The 23,084-nt window shown below is 40.9% G+C and overlaps 1 protein-coding gene and 1 pseudogene across 19 annotated transcripts in view; both read left to right on the top strand.

Annotated features, from left to right (window-relative positions):
* The window catches only part of NFIA (nuclear factor I A), a 390,456-nt gene that overhangs the window by 294,975 nt on the left and 72,397 nt on the right, over positions 1-23,084 (top strand). For 14 of the 19 annotated variants that reach the window (XM_089921805.1, XM_089921781.1, XM_089921773.1 and 11 more), the window contains 2 exons: positions 10,089-10,217; positions 12,484-12,537. In XM_089921805.1, coding sequence (XP_089777931.1) covers positions 10,089-10,217; positions 12,484-12,537 — 183 coding nt within the window. The remainder of the gene's footprint in view (positions 1-10,088; positions 10,218-12,483; positions 12,538-23,084) is intronic. The other 5 variants (XM_022575823.3, XM_089921789.1, XM_089921810.1 and 2 more) reach the window with 1 other exon arrangement.
* On the top strand, positions 12,548-22,793 carry LOC149750744 (protein phosphatase 1 regulatory subunit 14B pseudogene; annotated as a pseudogene).

Here is a 23,084-nt window from a genome sequence, read left to right as displayed (position 1 = left end):
GGGTATTTTGTTCTTCTTTCTCAAATTGCTTTAGGTGTAAGGTTAGGTTGTTTTTTTGTTTTTTGTTTTTCTTTTTACATCCTTATTGGAGTATAATTGCTTTACAATGGGGTATTGGTTTCTGCTTTATAACGAAGTGAATCAGTTATACATATACATATGTTCCCATATCTCTTCCCTCTTGCGTCTCCCTCCCTCCCACCCTCCCTATGCCACCCCTCCAGGCAGTCACAAAGCACCGAGCTGATCTCCCTGTGCTATGCGGCTGCTTCCCACTAGCTATCTGCCTTACGTTTGGTAGTGTATATATGTCCATGCCTCTCTCTCTCTTTGTCATGGCTGACTCTTCCCTGTCCCATATCCACAAGTCCATTCTCTAGTAGGTCTGTGTCTTTATTCCTGTGTTACCCCTAGGTTCTTCATGATATATTTTTTTTCTTAAATTCCATATATATGTGTTAGCTCACGGTATTTGTCTTTCTCTTTCTGACTTACTTCAATCTGTATGACAGACTCTAGGTCTATCCACCTCATTACAAATAGCTCCATTTCGTTTCTTTTTATGGCTGAGTAATATTCCATTGTATATATGTGCCACATCTTCTTTATCCATTCATCCGATGATGGACACTTAGGTTGTTTCCATCTCCGGGCTATTGTAAATAGAGCTGCAATGAACATTTTGGTACATGACTCTTTTTGAATTATGGTTTTCTCAGGGTATATGCCCAGTAGTGGGATTGCTGGGTCATATGGTAATTCAATTTTAGTTTTTTATGGAACCTCCATACTGTTCTCCATAGTGGCTGTACCAATTCACATTCCCACCAGCAGTGCAAGAGTGTTCCGTTTTCTCCACAGCCTCTCCGGCATTTATTGTTTCTAGATTTTTTGATGATGGCCATTCTGACTGGTTTGTGATGATATCTCATTGTAGTTTTGATTTGCATTTCTCTAATGATTAATGATGTTGAGCATTCTTTCATGTGTTTGTTGGCAGTCTGTATATCTTCTTTGGAGAAATGTCTGTTTAGGTCTTCTGCCAATTTTTGGATTGGGTTGTTTGTTTTTTTTGCTATTGAGCTGTATGAGCTGCTTATAAATTTTGGAGATTAATCCTTTGTCAGTTGCTTCATTTGCAAATATTTTCTCCCATTCTGAGGGTTGTCTTTTCATCTTCTTTGTGGTTTCCTTTGCTGTGCAAAAGCTTTTAAGGTTCATTAGGTCCCATTTGTTTATTTTTGTTTTTATGTCCATTTCTCTAGGAGGTGGGTCAAAAAGGATCTTGCTGTGATTTATGTCATAGAGTGTTCTGCCTATGTTTTCCTATAACAGTTTGATAGTTTCTGACCTTACATTTAGGTCTTTAATCCATTTTGAGCTTATTTTTGTGTATGGTGTTAGGGAGTGATCTAATCTCATAGTTTTACATGTACCCGTCCAGTTTTCCCAGCACCACTTATTGAAGAGGCTGTCCTTTCTCCACTGTACATTCCTGCCTCCTTTATCAAAGATAAGGTGACCATATGTGCGTGGGTTTATCTCTGGGCTTTCTATCCTGTTCCATTGATCTATCTTTCTGTTTTTGTGCCAGTACCATACTGCCTTGATTACTGTAGCTTTGTAGTATAGTCTGAAGTTAGGGAGCCTGATTCCTCCAGCTCCGTTTTTCTTTCTCAAGATTGCTTTGGCTATTCAGGGTCTTTTGTGTTTCCATACAAATTGTGAAACTTTTTGTTCTAGTTCTGTGAAAAATGCCAGTGGTAGTTTGATAGGGATTGCATTGAATGTGTAGATTGCTTTGGGTAGTAGAGTCATTTTCACAATGTTGATTCTTCCAATCCAAGAACATGGTATATCTCTCCATCTATTTGTATCATCTTTAATTTCTTTCATCAGTGTCTGATAATTTTCTGCATACAGGTTTTTTGTCACCTTAGGTAGGTTTATTCCTAGATATTTTATTCTTTTTGTTGCAATGGTAAATAGGAGTGTTTTCTTCATTTCACTTTCAGATTTTTATCATTAGTGTATAGGAATGCCAGAGATTTCTATGCATTAATTTTGTATCCTGCTACTTTACAAAATTCATTGATTAGCTCTAGTAGTTGTCTGGTAGCATCTTTAGGATTCTCTATGTATAGTATCATGTCATCTGCAAACAGTGATAGCTTTACTTCTTCTTTTCCGATTTGGATTCCTTTTATTTCCTTTTCTTCTCTGATTGCTGTGGCTAAAACTTCCAAAACTATGTTGAATAAGAGTGGTGAGAGTGGGCAACCTTGTCTTGTTCCTGATCTTAGTGAAAATGCTTTCAGTTTTTCACCATTGAGGACGATGTTGCCTGTGGGTTTGTCATATATGGCCTTTATTATGTTGAGGAAAGTTCCCTCTATGCCTACTTTCTGGAAAGTTTTTATCATAAATGGGTGTTGAGTTTTGTCAAAAGTTTTCTCTGCATCTATTGAGATGATCAAATGGTTTTTCTCCTTCAATTTGTTAATATGGTGTATCACGTTGATTGATTTGCACATATTGAAGAATCCTTGCATTCCTGGAATAAACCCCACTTGATCATGGTGTATGATCCTTGTAATGTGCTGTTGGATTCTGTTTGCTAGTATTTTGTTGAGGATTTTTGCATCTATGTTCATCAGTGATATTGGCCTGTAGTTTTCTTTCTTTGTGACATCCTTGTCTGGTTTTGGTATCAAGGTGATGGTGGCCTCGTAGAATGAGTTTGGGAGTGTGCCTCTCTCTGTTATATTTTGGAAGAGTTTGAGAAGGATAGGTGTTAGCTCTTCTCTAAATGTTTGCTAGAATTCGCCTGTGAAGCCATCTGGTCCTGGGCTTTTGTTTGTTGGAAGATTTTTAATCACAGTTTCAATTTCAGTATTTGTGATTGGTCTGTTCATATTTTCTATTTCTTCCTGATTCAGTCTTGGCAGGTTGTGCATTTCTAAGAATTTGTGCATTTCTTCCAGGTTGTCCATTTTATTGGCATAGAGTTGCTTGTAGTAATCTCTCATGACCTTTTGTATTTCTGCAGTGTCAGTTGTTCCTTCTCCTTTTTTATTTCTAATTCTATTGATTTGAGTCTTCTCCCTTTTTTTCTTGATGAGTCTGGCTAATGGTTTATCAATTTTGTTTATCTTCTCAAACAACCACCTTTTAGTTTTATTGATCTTTGCTATCGTTTCCTTCATTTCTTTTTCATTTATTTCTGATCTGATCTTTATGATTTCTTCCACTAACTTTGGGATTTTTTGTTCTTCTTTCTCAAATTGCTTTAGGTGTAAGGTTAGGTTGTTTATTTGAGATGTTTCTTGTTTCTTGAGGTAGGATTGTATTGCTATAAACTTACCTCTTAGAACTGCTTTTGTTCCATCCCATAGGTTTTGGGTCATCGTGTTTTCATTGTCATTTGTTTCTGTGTATTTTTTGATTTCCTCTTTGATTTCTTCAATAATCTCTTGGTTATTAAGTAGTGTATTGTTTAGCCTCCATGTGTTTGTATTCTTTACAGATTTTTTCCTGTAATTGATATCTAGTCTGATAGTGTTGTGGTCAGAAAAGCTACCTGATACGATATCAATTTTCTTATATTTACCAAGGCTTGATTTGTGACCCAAGGTATGGTCTATCCTGGAGAATGTTCCAAGAGCACTTGAGAAGAAAATGTATTCTGTAGTTTTGGGATGGAATGTTCTATAAATATCAATTAAGTCCATCTTGTTTAATGTATCATTTAAAGCTTGTGTTCCCTGCTTTCTTTTCATTTTGGATGATCTGTCCTTTGGTGAAAGTGGGGTGTTAAAAGTCCCCTACTATGATTGTGTTACTGTTGATTTCCTTTTTATGGCTGTTAGCATTTGCCTTATGTATTGAGGTGCTCCTATGTTGGGTGCATAAATATTTATAATTGTTTTATCTTCTTCTTGTATTGATCCCTTGATCATTATGTAGTGTCCTTCTTTGTCTCTTATAATAGTCTTTATTTTAACGTCTGTGTTGCCTGATATGCGAATTGTTACTCCAGCTTTTTTTTTTTTTTTTTTTTTGTGGTACGCAGGCCTCTTACTGTTGTGGCCTCTCCCATTGCGGAGCATAGGCTCCGGACACGCAGGCCCAGCGGCCATGGCTCACGGGCCTAGCCGCTCTGCAGCATGAGGGATCTTCCCGGACCGGGGCACAAACCTATGTCCCCTGCATTGGCAGGCGGACTCTCAACCACTGCGCCACCAGGGAAGCCCTCCAGCTTTCTTTTGATTTCTGTTTGCATAGAATATCTTTTTCCATCCCCTCACTTTGTTTTATTTTCGATAGTTTGATTAATATGTGTCTTGGCGTGTTTCTCCTTGGATTTATCCTGTATGGGACTCTCTGTGCTTCCTGGACTTGATTAACTATTTCCTTTCCCATATTAGGGATGTTTTCAACTATAATCTCTTCAAATATTTTCTCAGTCCCTTTCTTTTTCTCTTCTTCTTCTGGGACCCCTATAATTCGAATGTTAGTGCGTTTAATGTTGTCCCAGAGGTCTCTGAGACTGTCCTCAATTCTTTTCATTCTTTTTTCTTTATTCTGCTCTGCAGAAGTTATTTCCAGTATTTTATCTTCCAGGTCACTTATCTGTTCTTCTGCCTCAGTTATTCTGCTATTATTGATTCTTTCCAGAGAATTTTTAATTTCATTTACTGTGTTGTTCATCATTTTTTTTCTTTCCTTTTTAGTACTTCTAGGTCCTTGTTAAACATTTCTTGTATTTTCTCCATTCTATTTCCAAGATTGTGGATCATCTTTACTATCATTGCTCTGAATTCTTTTTCAGGTAGACTGCCTATTTCCTCTTTATTTGTTTGGTCTGATGTGTTTTTACCTTCCTTCTTCATCTGCTGTGTGTTTCTCTGTCTTCTCATTTTTCTTAACTTACTGTGTTTGGGGTCTCCTTTTCACAGGCTGCAGGTTCATAGTTCCCGTTGTTTTTAGTGTCTGCCCCCAGTGGCTAAGGTTGGCTCAGTGGGTTGTGTAGGCTTCCTGGTGGAGGGGACTAGTGCCTGTGTTCTGGTGGATGAGGCTGGATTTTGTCTTTCTTGTGGGAAGGACCATGTCTGGTGGTGTCCTTTGGGGTGTCTTTGACCTCATTATGATTTTAGGCAGCCTCTCTGCTAATGGGTGGGTTTTGTTCCTGTCTTCCTAGTTGTTTGGCATAGGATGTCCAGCACTGTAGCTTGCTGGTCATTGAGTGGAGCTGGATCTTAGTGTTGAGATCGAGACCTCTGGGAGAGCTTTCACCATTTGATATTACATGGAGCCGGGAGATCTTTGGTGGATCAGTGTCCTAAACTCGGTTCTCCCACCTCAGAGGCAGAGGCCTGACATCTGGCCAGAGCACCAAGACCCTGTCAGCCACATGGCTCAGAAGAAAAGGGAGAAAAAAATAAATAAATAAAATAAAATAGTTATTAAAATAAAAAATGATTATTAAAAATTTTAAAGTAATAAAAAAAAAGAAAGAAGAGAGTAACCGAACCAGAAAACAAATCCACCAATGATAACAAGCACTAAAACTATACTAAAAAACAACAACAACAAAATCCTGACAGACTTTGAACCCTAGGGCAAATGGTAAAAGCAAAGCTATCCAGACAAAATCACACAAATAAGTATGTACATACATGCTTGCAAAAAGAGAAAAAGGAAAAAAAAATATATATATATATATATATTAAAAAAGAGGAAGAGAGCAACCAAATCAATAAATCTGCCAATGATAATAAACTCTAAATTCTAAACAAAGGTAAACATAAAACCAGAAACAAATTAGATGCAGATAGCAAACCCCAAGTCTACTGTTGCTCCCAAAGTCCATTGCCTCAATTTTGGGATGATTCGTTGTCTCTTCAGGTATTCCACAGATGCAGGGTACATCAGGTTGATTGAGGAGCTTTAATCTGCTGCTCCTGAGGCTGCTGGGAGAGATTCCCTTTCTCTTCTTTTTCGCACAGCTCCTAGGGTCCAGCTTTGGATTTGGACTCGCCTCTGCGTGTAGGTTGCCTGAGGGCGTCTGTTCTTCGCCCAGAAAGGACGGGGTTAAAGGAACAGCTGATTTGGGGGCTCTGGCTCACTCAGGCCAGGGGGAGGGAGGGGTACGGATGCGGGGCGAGCCTGTGGCGGCAGAGGCCAGCGTGACGTTGCACCAGCCTGAGGCGCACTGTGTGTTCTGCCGGGGAAGTTGTGCCTGGATCATGGGACCCTGGCAGTGGCGGGCTGCACAGGCTCCTGGGAGGGAAGGTGTGTATAGTGACCTGTGCTTGCACAGAGGCTTCTTGGTGGCTGCAGCAGCAGCCTTAGCGTCCCATGCCCGTCTCTAGGGTCCGCGCTGATAGCCGTGGCTCGCACCCGTCTCTGGATCTCGTTTAGGTGGTACTCTGAATCCCCTCTCCTTGCGTACCCCGAAACAATGGTCTCTTGCCTCTTAGGCGGGTCCAGACTTTTTCCTGGACACCCTCCCGGCTAGCTGTGGCGCACTAGCCCCCTTCAGGCTGTGTTCACGCAGCCAACCCCAGTCCTCTCCCTGGGATCTGACCTCTGAAGAAGCTGGAGCCTCATCTCCCAGCCCCAACCCGTCCCAGCCAGTGAGCAGACAAGCCTCTCGGGCTGGTGAGCGCTGGTCGGCACTGATCCTCTGTGCGGGAATCTCTCCGCTTTGCACTCCGCAACCCTGTTGCTGCGCTCTCCTCCGTGGTTCGGAAGCTCCCCCGTCCGCCACCCCCCATCTCCGCCAGTGAAGGGGCTTCCTAGTGTGTGGAAACTTTTCCTCCTTCACAGCCCTCCCACTGGTGCAGGTCCCGTCCCTATTCTTTTGTCTCTGTTTTTTCTTTTTTTCTTTTGCCCTACCCAGGTATGTGGGGGAGTTTCTTGCCTTTTGGGAAGTCTGAGGTCTTCTGCCAGTGTTCAGTAGGTGTTCTGTAGGAGTTGTTCCACATGTAGATGTATTTCTGATGTATTTGTGGGGAGGAAGGTGATCTCCGCGTCTTACTCTTCCGCCATCTTGAAGGTCTCCAGGAATGTCCCATTGAAAATAAACATTATGGTAAATTTCTGCTTCCAATTCTATATAATTCTTTATTTTTATATATTGAAAGGAACTTTGAAGTAATACTTTGTTCCAGAAAAACGTGTAGTATTACTTTATAATCTTTTTTTAAAAATCTGATACTTCTAAAAAATAGTTCTAAATCAAAATTTTGACTCATTAAGAGAAAGCCAATCAGTCAATCTGTGCAGTAATTGTGTAACAGTTGTGCATAGCTATTTGGTAAAAGAAATTTTAACAAAGAGTTTCTTTTCAAAGTAACGTACAGAAACCAAATTTGATTTCAAAAATAAAAGGCAGGATTAATGTTGTCTAGCTTTAAACATAAAGCAGTTGACTAGCATTTTAAAACTTCATTTGGTCAATTAAGTACACAAAGCAAATTACCCAAAACATACATTATGCATATGGAGAAAATATAAGTAAATAATAAGGAATCATGCTCAATGTGAGTCTTTAAAAATTGAAAACACAAAGTAATTTTGAGATTCATGACAGCCTTGGGGTTCATATTACTTGACCGTGATAAATTTAGAAGATTATACAGAGTTTGGCTTGTTCTTCTTGTATGCAGAAAGTACTTCTTCTCTCTTTAACCCTTTCAAAGAGGATTTAAATTTTGATCATTTTGAATCCATTTACTAACTTGATAAGCATTTTGATGCTAATTGTCTATATTTGACTTCCACTTCCCCTTTTAAAAGCGTTAAGTGGTGGGTTTAAATCATGTCAACATTTCTGACGTATTTAGAATTGCATGGGTTGGAAAACATGAACATTTCAAAGAAATGACTTTTCCCTGAGTCCAGCCATTTGCTTTCTTTAATAAGATTAGTTCAGATACTGCATTTCATCATCAATTCCATCATCTGAAAAAAATTCTGCCATCTCAAAAGTTTTGACATTTTCATTTTCTATTCTATTTCTGTTCCATGACACATAATTCAAGCATTTGACTGAGTTTAAATCAGTGGACTGGTTGGAAGCCTAAAAATTGCCTTGCACAGAAGAGTTTTGAATGAATTGGGAGATTTCTTTACATTTGGGAGCTTTTTATTTCTTTCCTTTCACTTTTTAATTTGAAATCTCTTCTGTGATGTAATTACATGATGATACCTTAGGTTAGGTTGCTTGTAATGAACGTTGATCCAAAATCTCAGTTCGTCCTAACAATGTTAGGACATTGGCATGCCATGACTTTGGTTACTGATTCAGCGAGCAAACAAATATAGCTAAATCACTTAGTGACTTGTTTCTAATTCAAATCACACACATATTGATCTGTAGAACGGATCTGATCTGGATTTGTCTAGCTCGTGTGAAATCACACGCCACTTCATGTTGTCCTTATGTCTGACTATGCAAATGTGCTTGCCGATTTGCAATTTGTTTCTTTCTTAGGGTCAATACCCCAAGTTTTGCTCTGTCCAGGCATCTCTTAGTAAAGCCACAGATAAAGCCGAGAGCTGTACAGGTAGTTTACATATCTTTTCAGGCCACTTGATATGTTCTAGACTCTTTGTTAGATAGCCTGAAAATAGAGGCAGGCAAAGCAGACCTGGTCTCTCTCCTTATAGAATCTGTGGTCACACTTGAAGGTTGTCTTGTAGAATTTCATTAAGGAAATCTGTGATTAGAAATAAAAAGGACATGTTTAGACAAACTAACTAAATTTCTAAACAGATCTATACCTATAAAGTGCTTAGAATAGTACATAGAATTTAGCAAGTACTCGGTAACATTTACATGCTAATATCATTATTATTTTTATTACTTATTTTTCCAGTTCACCCAAATAATTCTCTGGTCATAGGCAGAACATAATACATGTAGATATGTATAGGTAAAATGAGATTTGGTTCTTTTAACATGAAATCAGACCAATTTTGTGCTGCAAATTTAAAAGAGCCCAAATCTTTCCTGTGATGTGGAGACTAGGAGTCATTTCCTTTATTTTTATATCCAAGTTTTCATTGTTTTAATTGGCACCCTACCAAACTGATAGATGCCTCTAGTTGTGTGTGTCAGCGTAGTTGCCGAGAACATTACAGATGCAGTAATTACAAGGGACCATTTTCCCATTATTTTCTTCCCAAAGCATTTCCTATGCTGGAAATGCTATGAAAAGTTTAGACTATAGTAAAAATACTATCTTTTAAAAAAGAAGCTTTTATTTTCTTAAAATAAAATATATTCATCGTAGAAAAAACAAGTAAGCAAAAAGAAGCAGTGAAAATCACTCAAATCCAACGTGCAGAGAGAACTACTGTTATAGTTTATGCATATTTCTTTCCAGTTCTTTCTCTGTACATAGAAATACATTTTAAAATGGCATCATTGTATAATATCCTATTTTGTAATCGCTTTCCATGTCTTTATTTCATGTCATTAAATATCTTTCCATTGTCATTATTCTTTTACAGTGTTATTTGCATTGGTTATACCTTATTTAACCATTTAACTTTTATTTTTTAACTTTTACCTTTTCTTTTTATTCTATTATAAATTATTCATTGGATGAGCAACTGAGTTACCATTGATGAGGGTTTTTTAAATGTTAAAATAGCTAAATTGTGTAAAATGTGGAGAGAGTGCCTTGACACTAAAGTAAAGTAACTGACAAGATAAGGTGATTGCATGTGAGGTCCTCATATGCTTCTATAACCTTCTTTACAAAGGGTCCGGAAGGCCACTGGCTCAGACAACAACTTCAGGAAGCACTGGGGAAGTGGTGCTCCATAATTAGAGAAGATCAGTAACCCCCAAATGGACTGAGATTTGGGAGAGTAAGTTGAAATCAGCTCTGTGCTGATATCAGGGGACCGTTCTGTCACCTGTTTGTTCCTATGACAAGCTCAAACCAATTCAAAACAAATTTTCCCTTCACATGTAGATTTCTTTTTTAAATTCTTTTAAGTTTAATCTTTTAGGTTGCATAAACTGTTGTTCCGTGATTTAAGTGTGCTTGTCAATCCATCCTTCCTGCCAGGAATGCCATCTCCAACCACACTGAAGAAGTCGGAGAAGTCTGGTTTCAGCAGCCCCTCCCCTTCGCAGACCTCCTCCCTGGGAACGGCATTCACACAGCATCACCGACCTGTCATTACAGGACCCAGAGGTGAGCTGCTCCACAGGCACCCTTGATTGTGCTTAGATCATGACCTTGGGACCAGAGTAGCAAATGAGAGACATGAGACCAGAGTAGCAAAATGAGAGACAATGAAGGCTCCCCCAGAGTGGTCCTAAAGGCAGCAAGTGTTCCAATTTCTTATCCTCGGGGGCTGCTTTGGAATTGTAGGGACCCAAGAGGTTTGGCATCAAACCCTGATCCTTACCTGTTTCTTTGCTGATGGGATGTTGAAAAGAGGTGGGAGATAATTTGAATTAAAGGAAAATCAAGCCTGTCCTACAAATTGTACGAGGGGATCACATGCACGTGAATGTGTGTGTATTTGTGTGCGTGTGTTAGGTAGTTTATTTTTGTGTAGTCAATTACCTCTTTTCAAGCAATAGCTTATTTTCATTCTCTCACCCCTGCTGATTCCCTTTCCTTGAAATCTGATTTCAATATGTGGCATTTTGCATTGAGGTTGTCTGCAATCACTGTGTTGACGAGCCATCTTCATTCCCTCCTTTTGAAGTGGTAGATAGTTTGTCTGGTTTTCATTGCAATGTTTTCATTATTTTTGTCTCGTGTGCTTTTAAGTTTATTATTAAAATGTGTCCACAAGAAATATGATTTGTATTTCACATTAAAGACAAGCTTTAAACCTCAAGAGAATGTCAGCAAATCACTTAACTTGATCTTATTGCAAGATGAAAATATTTATTAGTTTGTTTATGAAACTCCCACAGTAGGAGTACGAATAATTGTAACCACGTTTGCTTTCTCCCATCAGATTTTCGTTTAGGTAGGTTTGTGATCTACCAGCTGGTATCATAAAACACCCTAGAAAGTTATGGTCTCTTGTCTACTTTGACATATGCCTGGGGAAACTGATGTTTCTTGCATTAATCTCAATGTGAGTGCCACAAATCTGAATCCCTTTATGAATACTCTGTGTGCATCTCAGGGAAATATGGCAGCTGAGAGGGCTGGCCAATGCACACGTGCAGAAATCAGACTGAAGAAAATAAGTATTCTGACTATTGTGTGAAGCAGTTTCTCTCTCCACAATTATGGATGCTCACTTGCCCCATCTTTGAACATCCTGTGATCATTGACGGAACTTTCTCAAGATCCCTAATTATTTCACTTGTGTGTGAGAGTGTGTGTGGTACAATCAGAGAAGCTAAATATGTATTTTTTCCTAACTTGAAAACCTTGCATCTGAATGGGATTATGTGGTCCCAGAATGAGTCTCTTTAAATGGGGCAGTGTGATATTTTCCTCGTTGTCAACATTCCTTAAGCATTGAAACTGTGGTGCGAAGTAAGAAATACAAAGCCCTTTTAGTCAGAAGATTTTTGGTCTCAGGGAGATAAGGCATGTGGCGTTTCTCATCTTTATTATGGTCAGGTTAACGTTCTAAATGGTAAATTAATGTGAAAAGCAGACAGTTCTGTAGGGCCTCAGAGGAGGGAACTATGGAGGTTCCTTTATCCATTAAACAAGGATTTAATGAGTACCTGTCACTATACAGACACTGGGAAATCAGTGGTTTCTGTCCTCATAGAGCATATCATCTAGTGCAGGAAAATAAGCATTTAGAAGATGATGTGGAATGCACTGTTACTTATCACTTTATATCAAATAAAGAGACTTCAAAGTGTACATAACATTGAAGTCAAATCTTAAAAATTGCTTACATGAATGGAGGGCATTCCAAGCAAAGAAAAGACTCATGGGCGCAGCAGGGTGATAAGAATTGGGAAGCAGCAATGTCAGCACTCAGGTTAGTTGGTTAAGTTGCCTCTTTCCCTTTCCACTTACCTTCTGAATTTTTTAATATCCTCATCAATAAAATGGGAACAATACTACTGCTGAATGAATATTTTCTCCCAACCTCATATGCTTATACAGAAACTACAATAAAACAATATTTGTAGAGGTGCTTTGAGGAGCACAAAGCAATGTGCATATGTTATCATTTATTCAATAAATACTGAATGCCTTCTGTGTGTCTTGCCTTAAAACCATAGTTCTAGAAATTACTGAAATGATTCTAGCAGTTACTGTGGGTGCCATGATTGGGTGCTTTCTTCATGCTAAACAATCACATTTGCTAAAATGACCTACACTGGGTTGGACCAGAGGGGACCGTCTTAGCCTACAGGACAGTGAGTTTTGATCTATTCATACTCATGAAATTGTTTATGTGGAAAAGAGAAAGATGCTCAATTTAAGAATTATGGAATTCCAAAGATTCTTTTTTTTTCACCAGAATTCAAGATGGTTCCCAGCATCCTCAGTTCTCCTTTCTGGGAAATCTACTCAGGTACCCATTCTTATTGCATCCTGCCCCACTTAGTGGTCTGGTGAAGGGAAGTGGGGTAGTTGAGATGAAATACTTCAGCAGCATCTTTGTGGTCAGCATCACAGAACTGAGATAGACTAACATGAGACACTCTTGGGCTAAGACCTTTTTAAAGGTTGGTATTCAGGTGCTTATTATTTAAGACATACTTGCTACAGGTATCATAATCCCAGTTATTCTTCTCTGAACTAGTTGGAAAGCTAATGCTTGGAATGACATCACATCTGGGAGTAAGAGTTGATATTTTAGGAAGATGAGGCCAGATTTAAAGGAGGAGAGTCTGACCGAGGGAGCCAGTGTGGAATAAATGAGACATTGGACATAAAGGAGAATTCAACTGCACATGTTCTTTTTATTATAAGGAGTTACCACAGTCTGAAATGATAAATCATTAGAAAATCCTGACAGATGATCCAACTTCAAAAGGAAGAAGAGAAAGGTGTGTCCTTTATCAGGATCCTGGGGCACTGGGGAGGCTGTTTACTACACTCTTGTTCAGAATTACATGGTATAGTCACCTCTGGATAGCACCTAGATTGCAAGACTTCTGCTGCCTTCCTTAAAATTTCTCAGGGGACTACCTTGACTAGACAAACACCAGTTAGTAAGCAGTAGCTTTGTAACGTACCTCAGTGCCCAGGCCAAGGGTGGTATTTTAACAGTTACAGAAAAGCAAGGTCTCCTCCCTGAAAAAACAATGACCCCATTTTTCACTGCAAAAATTATCTATGTTTGGAAATTCGGTGGCCACCTTTTAAAAAGGAAACCTCTCTTTGATGATTGTAAAGCTGAGGCAGAAAAATAGAGCCTGGAAGGGAGTGGGTAAGTGCAAAACTTCGGGGGTCGAATGGACTGGTATTTGAATCCTGTCTCTACCACTTTCACCAACTGTGAGAACCTAGCACATAGCTTTCCTTCTTGGAGCCATGGGCTCCTCATCTATAAATTGAAGATCCTAATCTCAACCTCAAGAGAATTGTATTATCTAAGGAGTAGATGAAATCATGTATTTGCAGTCCATAGCACAGTGCCTGGAAGTAGAGTATGTACTCAGGTCATACAAACAATTAAATCACCCGTTTTCATCCAGGGTTTGAAAATCTCAGGCTGTCCTCCTGCCTTTGCCTGTCCACATATTGCCCAACCTAAGACCAGCTTGGGTACCACCTTCTACCCGAAACCTGCTCAGCTCTACCCAGGCCACCATCATCTTACACTCCACAGACTCCGGGAGACTTTCACGCCTGCACATTCCCTCCACCGACATGGTCTTGCTTTGTTAGTTAAGGTACATGTCTTGTCCCTCCTCTAGAGCAAAACCTCTGAGAGGAAGGATCTCTAATGTGTGCTTTTGGGTATCTTCATTAAGTCTCATACACAATGCTCAGATATTGCTTGAGTGGATAAAAAGTACTCAAGTTGCACATAAAGGTACACAAGAGACATTCATCCCCTCCCTGACACTGACAGATTGTCATTGCTTCAGAAGAACAAAGGGTGACAAAGGATAATAGTTTATATAGTACTCCTTTATGAGGAATGTTAAAGATGAGGAAGAACGATGGCCTTTCATCCAAAGAAAGCTTTTGCAAGATTATGAAGTAAGGCTTTGCTATTAAAAGCTATGTTTTTTCTTAGTTTATGCTATTCTAATCACTTTCCTATTTACCTTGTGAAGGTAGAGACATGTGGTTTCTTAAAGTGAATCCCTTCTCTGATATTGGCTTTCTTTATGGCTTTGATAAATCATTTAACTTTGTGGCCTCAGTTTGGCCATCTGTATCATGGGGGTAATACTTTGCCACCTATGTAGTTAAAGTTAGGTGAAGGGGTTAAAAATTATGCAGTGTCCTAGGGAGTGGGGAAGAGATTAAGTTTCAGTAAGGGCATTTGTATTTTGTTATACATTATTACAATTACCGTGTACTTCAAGCTGAGCGATTGGGCTTTCAAAGACTTTCTTTTACCAGTACTTAAAATTTCAACCATAATAAAGTATTTAATCATGACAATTTATCTTATTCATGATAATGGAGAAAAAAATCCGTTTTCTTCCTTTTGCCTTTTTTAAGAGTTGTAGGTTTGCCTGATGATTTAAAAGAGCCTAACTCTTTTTGATAATTATTTGGAGTACTCATCGGAGATATATTCGAACTTCTTGAAAGTTTGTCTTCTTGAAACTTACGTTTCTGCCTAAAGTCTGCTATTTTCAAAAACAAGATAATGAATGATACTTAATTTAAATGCTCAGCACTAGGTAAGGCAACTCTGTGCTTTCGGGATTGAGAAGCAGGGAGGGGCCTGCACTATACACGTTGGGAGGCAGAAGTTGAGAGTAATCGCAAATAAGCACTGATTGAGCTTCATCTAGAGCCATAGAATTTCAGAATAGTGCTCTGAGAATCTTCTGATTTAATCCTTTCCCTGTAAGTAACTGAAAGTCGGACTAAGCAGGTTGTATTTTTCTCATATAGAAACAAATACATGATTCAGGACTGTCATGGTGTCACCAAAGCACCATCAAGGACTGAGATTTCTTCTTTTACCAATGCTTTAATGGGTCGTTTTCATCCTCATGCTGTGACCTCATGGTCACAGCATGGCCACTGCCCTCTTTCCATGCATCTGCATTCCAAGCAGAAAGAAGGGAACCGACAAGGGCAAAAAGTGCCCCCGCCAGCTCATTCTACCACCTTTTACAGAACGTTACACAGCATGATCAGAACTACGCCACACGATCTCCTCTAGCTGCAAGGGAGGCTGAAAAATCTAGGTTTTATAGCTGAGCATATTGCTGCTCTGTATAAAATTGGGGCTTTATAAGTAGGTAAATAGGGGAGAAATATGCTGGCTAGCAGTCAGCAGCATAGTTCCCATTACTCATAGAAATGTGAAATCTGAGCTGGCCAGAGCCAAGACTAGAAATCTAGTCTCCAGTGCTGTGCCTTTTTCACCATATCAGCAGTTTCTACCTTTTTCTCTACCGCTGGCAGAAATCAACTGCATTTATTTAAACAATTAGTTTGTTTTCACAATTTTTATTAGTCAAAAATATGACATAGCCATTTAGATCTTTCGATAAGCATGACATTACCCGTGTTATCACACTGAGTTTTTTTTTAATAACAGCCATAAACAGATCACTTGACATTTTTTATGAGCCCCTGAATCCTTGCTACTGGTAAACGCAGGGTTTCTGGTAGGTGCGAGTCACTTCAAAGACAACTTTGGAGGTCAGTTTGGCTTTTTTTTTTTTTTTCTGAATATTGAAATTAGCTTGCAGACTCTCATTACGGGGACCCGTTCTGCAAGTATTTATCAAGCACTTACAGTGTACAAGGTGCTCTGCTACTTGCTTAATAGAGTGAAAAAGAGAAGCTTGGATTCTGGCCTCAGCATGCTTACTTCCTGGTGGAGGGCAGATAAGAAAGCCAGCCGTTGTATTATTGTGATGGGGACTCCCGGGTGCTGTCAGGGTCGGGGGCAACCTGATAGAGGACTACCATGGCATTCGGCACTGGGCGAGTCCAAACAAGCGTGATTTACCCCTGTTCTCAGAGTACCTCCTAGTTGTACGCGTGCAAGGCAACAGCAGTCATGCTTTAGCTAAGTACTGAGGAATCCAGACATACAAAATGTGAGCACAGGGCTAAAGCCCCACTTCTTTATGGGTCAAAACATACATACATACATATATATATATATATATACACACACACACACATACACGTGAAGGGAGTTTAGAAATCAAATTGCCCTGATTCCGAAAACATGCACAAGATGTATTAAAACAATAGCCATATAAACCAAAGATTTATTGTGCAGCTTTCAAAGAATCCTGCCAGTTTCTGTTCAGACGTTTACATGCTCTCTAAACCTCTCTAAGTCCATGATCCTCGTGGCCCAAACAGGGATCTTGCTCTTCGTGATGAAACATCTGAGGGCCTGAAGTTAACATCTCCCAGTTTGGCCAAGAAAAATACACTGCGGAGAATTATGAGAATTAAGATAACCTTCCAGGAAGTTCAGGTCACCAGGAAAGGTTGGAAGAGCAGAGACTCATAGACAATAATAGAGGAGGAAGGAAGGAGAGGTACCACAGGAAGGCAGCAGTTATCACTAGATGGCAGGGCCCATTAGAACAGGGACCATTCTTTATTCTTCCTCCCGATATCCTGTATCCCTCAGCCTTGTGCCTGGCATTAGGAAAGCACTCAATAAATATTTGTTGAATAAATGAATAAGAACATGGATTTGATTGAAAGCAAACAGAAAGTTTGGGAATAATGGGGAGTTCTTTCCATCCCCCATGTGCGATAATAATACAATATGCGAGTGCGTGTATTGGGCAACATTTAGGGAGATGCATAGCATGGTGAATAAATGCTCGATATACATTTGCTTGGTTTTAATTAAGAACTTCTACTTTCATGGGCATTAAGAGAAATGCTGAGCTCAAAATGATTTGATCCCCTTTTTATGGAATATTTTCTATGGTATTAGAAATGTGTCTGCCCAAACTAAGGATCCTGAAGAAGGAATAGTCCCTGGCGCCTCGTCACTCTCGTAACCATGGCACCCTTCCTTGACATAGGCCCTCTACCTAAGCGGTAGTTTCGTTTAGCATTCTCGTATCATATTGGCAAACTTCTTTGCCTCTTAGGAAAACTTCTTAGTTGTGGAACACGCTGGTGCTCCTTTCAGTGGAGCTGAATCTAATTTGTCTCTCCTGGTTTAGTGCAATTGAATCATCTCAAGAAAATGAGAAGCAATTAAGTACCTGTTGCTAACAAGGCGCTGAAATAATCTGCCAACAGATGCAAGGTGTTTATTTATTACTGGAGTATGTCATTTGAGAAGACATTACATTGTCTTTCTAACAATCAGAATTGACTTCCAAATGCAGGCATCACAGACCTAACAAGTACGACCTTTGAGGAGCACTAATAAGAGGGCTTGTGAACACTGGGCAAGGTTAGCTCAAGTGCTGGTGTCCAGCCTAATGGGAAACGTTGTTGATGGGCTTTGGAGGAACTGGATGGTGAAGAGAAGCAGCTTTTTAGCAAAGGCCCTTTAAGTCCCAGTTCAGGAAATTATTAAATTCATTAGCCAGATACTTACAACCAACTATTACTGCCCAGCCAAAGGAAAAAACAGTGCCAGCAAATGTTTCAAAACTACAACTAAACAAAAGTCAGGAAGCATGTAATTAAAATTGTACCTTTACTGTACTGTAAAGAGTTTCACTGTGACACGGAAAATATTTAAAGGAGAAGGCTGTTTAGCTAATTTGTCTGCAAGTGAACTGGTATCCTAAATGAACTGTAAGGCCACCCACCGAGCGAGCCTCATAAAAGGCCGTGGCTGCTCAGCTTGGTTTTGTGTAACCGTTCAATAATTACTAGATAAATGCATAACTAAAAGCTCTATTACACTAATAATTTGTACTGAGGTAGATGTGTGGGACACCTGCTGGGTTAATTTGTCATCCCAGCAGCAAACTTCTAAAGAGAGCTCTTCTGCAGTGGAATCTGTTAATATGTGGTCCCAAGGAGGACAGGTTAGAGCAGTAAGACCAATTGGCTCCTTATCTCTTAAAGAGGCAAAGTGCCTCCCGGGTGATTAACCACGTGGACCCAGATTTAAACTCATCTGGACAAAAGAAGCTGCTCTCCATCTCTCCATCTCTCCCTCCCTCTCTCTCTTCCACTCCCCTACCCGCCCCCCAACCACAAATCCACACATGCAGCCACAGCGAAGGCGTGGGTTCTGAGCAAGGTTTCTTTGAAATTATGTCACTGATAAGACTTCTGGGTATCACTTGTACTATAAATCACATAATCAGATAAACTCGCAGGTCTTTCTGGTTTAGCTTAATATAATGTTGATTCCATGTTTAGATTCATTCTTTATTTTTCTTTTTTCAGAGTAGAATAAAAAGTCAATATTGGACTTGTATCTCCTCTCTATATGAAATGTTTTCTTCTGTCACACACACACACGCACACACACACACTTGCTGTTTTAAATATGAAGCTCACATTTAAGCATCAGCACAGGGTTTTCAACCTCACCGATTGACAGAACCATAAATCATGTTAAAGTTAAGTGAATTACTGTAGCATGGAACTGTAGCTTTAACAATGTTTATGTAGTATCAGCTTATCATCCATGTAGGCAAAGGGGGGTGAGCACTGATACTCGAAATGGGAATGTACAGTCCTGTTAATGTAGCTGCAGGGTCACGGAGAGCTACCCATTTCATGCTGCATCCTTTGTAGTGTTGAAACTAGCGTATTTAACCGCTCACGTGTATGGAATGTTTTTTAAAATGTGTATTTCCACAGTAAACTTACATTTGCCATATTTCTTAGTATTAAATGGCAGTTGCTTCCCCCAACCCCAAACAATTCATTCTTCTTATGCACAAAACACACGTGAGGAACATCAGAGTTGCCAGGTTGTATTACGGTAATAAGGGACCTACGAGGCAAATATCATGAAAGGAAATAAGCCATTTGACCTCTGAAAAATCATTCAAATGGGAGCAGCAGGGTGCAGTGAAAAGAGCCTGGGCTGTAGAGTCAGCCAGGATAGAATGCAAATCCTGGCCAGCCACTTGGGATCTGCATAAGCTTGTGCCAGTCACCCATCCTCTGCTGGTCTCTTAATTTCCCACCTGTACAAAACGTTAAGGTGTTAATAGGAGGAGGAAGTGAAATGACATATGGAAAGGGCCACATATGTTATTAGTATGTTACTAAATGTTAACTGTCTCAGGGACTTCCCTGGTGGCACAGTGGTTAAGAATCCGCCTGCCAATGCAGGGGACACGGGTTCAAGCCCTGGTCCGGGAAGATCCCACATGCCGTGGAGCAACTAAGCCCGTGTGCCACAACTACTGAGCCCGTGTGCCACAGCTGCTGAAGCCCATGCACCTAGAGCCCACGCTCCGCAACAAGAGAAGCCACCCTGCGCGCCTGGAGCCCGTGCTCTGCAACAAGAGAAGCCACCGCAAGGAGAAGCCCGTGCTACAACGAAGAGTAGCCCCTGCTCACCCCAACTTGAGAAAACAGCAATGAAGACCCAGTGCAGCCAAAAAAAAAAAAAAAATACATATATATATATATATATATTTATTTATTTATTTATTTATTTATTTATTTATTTATTTATTTTAGTGTTAACTGTCTCAGATTCCCCCCATCCCCATATCATTTTTTGCTGTCTTTCTGTGTGGTTCTCTTGAAAGGATTCTCACTTCCCTCGTTCCTCACTCCCCATCGCCAGTTCTCTCTTTTGTCTGCTCCTGTGGGTCCAGAAGGAGTGTTTTTTTCCGTTCACTGGGAGGAGCCTCATAGTCTAGAAGAGATGGGGCCTCAGGGAAGTGAGACAGCCTGGTTACTCCATCCCATTATTCTTGTGTGGTTAGAAGAACGCGGCGGGCGGGGGGGGGGGGGTCTTCCCAATCAGGCAGGTGAACCCCCTTCCATGATGATTAGCCCATAGCCATGGTGAAGACTGCTTTGGCTTGTCTTCGTTCAGGCATGGCTCTTGCTAAAGGGATAAGCGCCAGGACTTCCCTGGCGGTCCAGTGGCTAGGACTTTGCCTTCCAGTGGAAGGGGTGCAGGTTTGATCCCTGGTCAGGGAGCTAAGATCCATGCCTCGTGGCCGAAAAACCAAAAATCATAAAACAGAAGCAATATTGTAACAAATTCAATAAAGACTTTAAAAATGGTCCACATCAAAAAAAAATCTTTAAAAAAAAAGGGAGGGAAGCACCATTGTTCTTTACAAGAGTCAATTCAGCAAATAATTTTTGAGAATGTATCATCTGCCAAGCACTGTGCTAGGCCCTAATGAGCAAACCAGACAAGCCAGTCCTGCCCCTGCAGCCTAGTAGAACAGAAGAACAAATAATTATTGCTCGGATGAGATTCATGAGAGGGGAATTATCAGGGATAATATAGCACAGGTATTTAAAGTAATTGTGGGGATTTGGATTTATTTGTGTCAGGTTGTATGGGTCCCTTCTATTGGCATACAATACAGATTTAGAAAACCTTGGTATTGCTGAGGGATATCTCTAGATCTTCCTGAAACCTCAAATTCCTGAATACCGTAATAAGAGTTGTTGAATTGTTGCATACCCAGTAATGAACAGAAGACATGTTAATAAGCACCCTTTCAAGTGAAATATTCGCACAAGTGAAAGAACCCAGCCAGATTGCTTAATCACCCCTCCAGTCTCCCCAAAAGGAGATAATGGATTGGTTCATGTAACCGAAAAGTCAGAGGGTTTGCGGGTTCAGGTAGAGCTGGATCCAGATGCTCAGGCAGTACTTTCAGAAATCTATATCTTTATCTTTCTCAGCTCTGCTGTCCTCTGTGTGAACTTGATTCTTAGACTAAATCTCCTCAGATCATAGCACTGATGATATGAGCAGCTCCAGACTTAATCCCCACCAATGTAACAATCCCAAGGGAAAGAGAACAGCTGTTCCACAAGAGATCTAGGGACGGTCCTACTCCCTAGAGTAGGATGCCTATGGCTCTGATTGGCCTGGTTTGGGTCATTTGCTCACTTTTAAAATAATCTTTATGTTTAAAAAATAATGGGGTGGAGGGAGCTGCCATGGTGGACAGCCGCCCTGCAGGGGGCACAGCATTGGCGGTCCTGGCCCCCAAGCTGGGCAGTGGCAGTGTCTGCTTTCAGAGCCCCCCCCACCGGGGATGCAGGTGAGGGCCCAGTAAGGTGCCAAGGGAAGGTCACAGCTAAGTATGACCTCGAGGAGCTACGGAAGCGCCTCAACCTGGAGGAGTGGATCCTGGAGCCGCTCCGTGGCCTCTACAACTACCAGGAAGAGAGGACCCTAGAGCTGGGGATTGCTGTGGATGAACTCCTGGATGTGGGGAGTGATGAGACCCAGCTGCCAGGGTCAAGGAGCTGCTGGTGGACTGTTCCAGACCCCCTGAGGCCTCCGTCTCTGGCCTGCCGGACAAGATCCAGGACATGCAGAAGCTGAGCACACCCCAGAAGAAAGGAAGGGTCCCCCACGCAAGTGAACAGTGGCTCCACAGGACAATCCTTGGCCCCCGCCCTCATAGCAACAGCAATACTGGGGGGCCCCGCAGCCAGGCCTGGTGCCATGAGTGGGGCTCCCTGTGCCTCTGGCCCAGAGGTGTCTTCCCGGACACTAAAAAAAAAAAAAAAGATAACGGGGTTTCTCATTGGTGTGGCCTGGGTTACCTGCCCACCCACAGAGCTGGGGGGAGGGTAAAGTCTAGGCTAATGACAGACTGAGGTGGAGGGAAGGATAGTTACCCAAAGAAACATTAGAGCTCTGTTTCCAGAAGAAAGGGTGAAAGACTGCTGGGCAGCCAAAACTGAGAGCTGTCCAGTACAGGAGATAAGAGCAAAGCTGTCCTGTGTGCTGGGCAGTGGGCTTGGCTCTCCTACCAGCCAAGTGACTTCGTGCTGCAGGTGGAGCTTACAGAGCACAGGTCAAACCCCGGTCTTAGAAGAGTGACACTTAGTCCATGCCGGGGACCTCCAGGGCCATGAAAACAGTTGAGAACAGTTCAACTCTTGATTCCCAGTTATCTCAGGTTGCCACATGGCACTGCATGATCCTGATTACTTTCGTATATCTGAATTTATCCCAAAAACACAACTCTAAGAATAATAAATAGCCCAGAATCAAGCACGCTGTCTGGCACACAATATATTCTCAACACATTCATTTTGAAGGTGTGAGCCCACTATGTACTAGGCACCTAGAATTAGAAATAATTCTAATTTTCGGGAAAATCTCTTAAATTAGTGCTATTTTACCCAATTTACAGACAAGGAAATGCAGGTTTGAAAAAGTTACATAACTTTTCCTAGACTCACATAGGGAGTGAATGATTTCAATCCCAAAATAGTTGAGCTCTAAAAACCATTCAGACATATAATTTCCATTTTGCAGCAGCGGAAACTAAGGTGCATAGGAGGCTGACACAGAGCTAGTTGATACCCAGCCTGGGGTAAATCTTTGGTACCCTGACTTCAAACACTGGACCAATTCTTCTCCTACTTCCTCCCCTTGTGAGAAATCTACCAGCAGTAGGATAAATCCCTAAATCCTGTAGGGTGAATTCAGGAGGCTACTTTGAAACCTGTGCTTTAGTATCATGTTGCTCAGAAACAGGGGCTTGAACTGCAATGTACACCTGCCAGTTGGGTGGGGGTAGTGGGGGGAAGGTGGGGGGAAGGCTGTGAATCAATCATAGCTTTGTTTGTTGTGGGGTTTGTTTGTTTATCTGCTTGGTTTTGCCTTTTTTATTTTAAATGTCAGCCAGCAAAGACTCCCAAACAGCGCCGGTCCCAGGACTTGGTAGGCCTCGCATAGGCTAGAGAACCTCCACGGAGCTTACTTTTGAAATTCTCTTTTGCGGGACTGCCCTTCCAACAGGTCATTTGAGAATTCATTCTCTGCCCGTTTCTGTTAACCTCTGTGATCAT

Source organism: Delphinapterus leucas, chromosome 1 (assembly GCF_059928025.1).
Source record: "Delphinapterus leucas isolate spDelLeu-1000000601 "Yukka" chromosome 1, BTC_Dleu_Yukka2, whole genome shotgun sequence".
In the NCBI taxonomy this organism is placed as follows: domain Eukaryota; kingdom Metazoa; phylum Chordata; class Mammalia; order Artiodactyla; family Monodontidae; genus Delphinapterus; species Delphinapterus leucas.
Note: the sequence above shows the minus strand (reverse complement) of the source record. Positions and strands in the feature narration are given on the sequence as shown.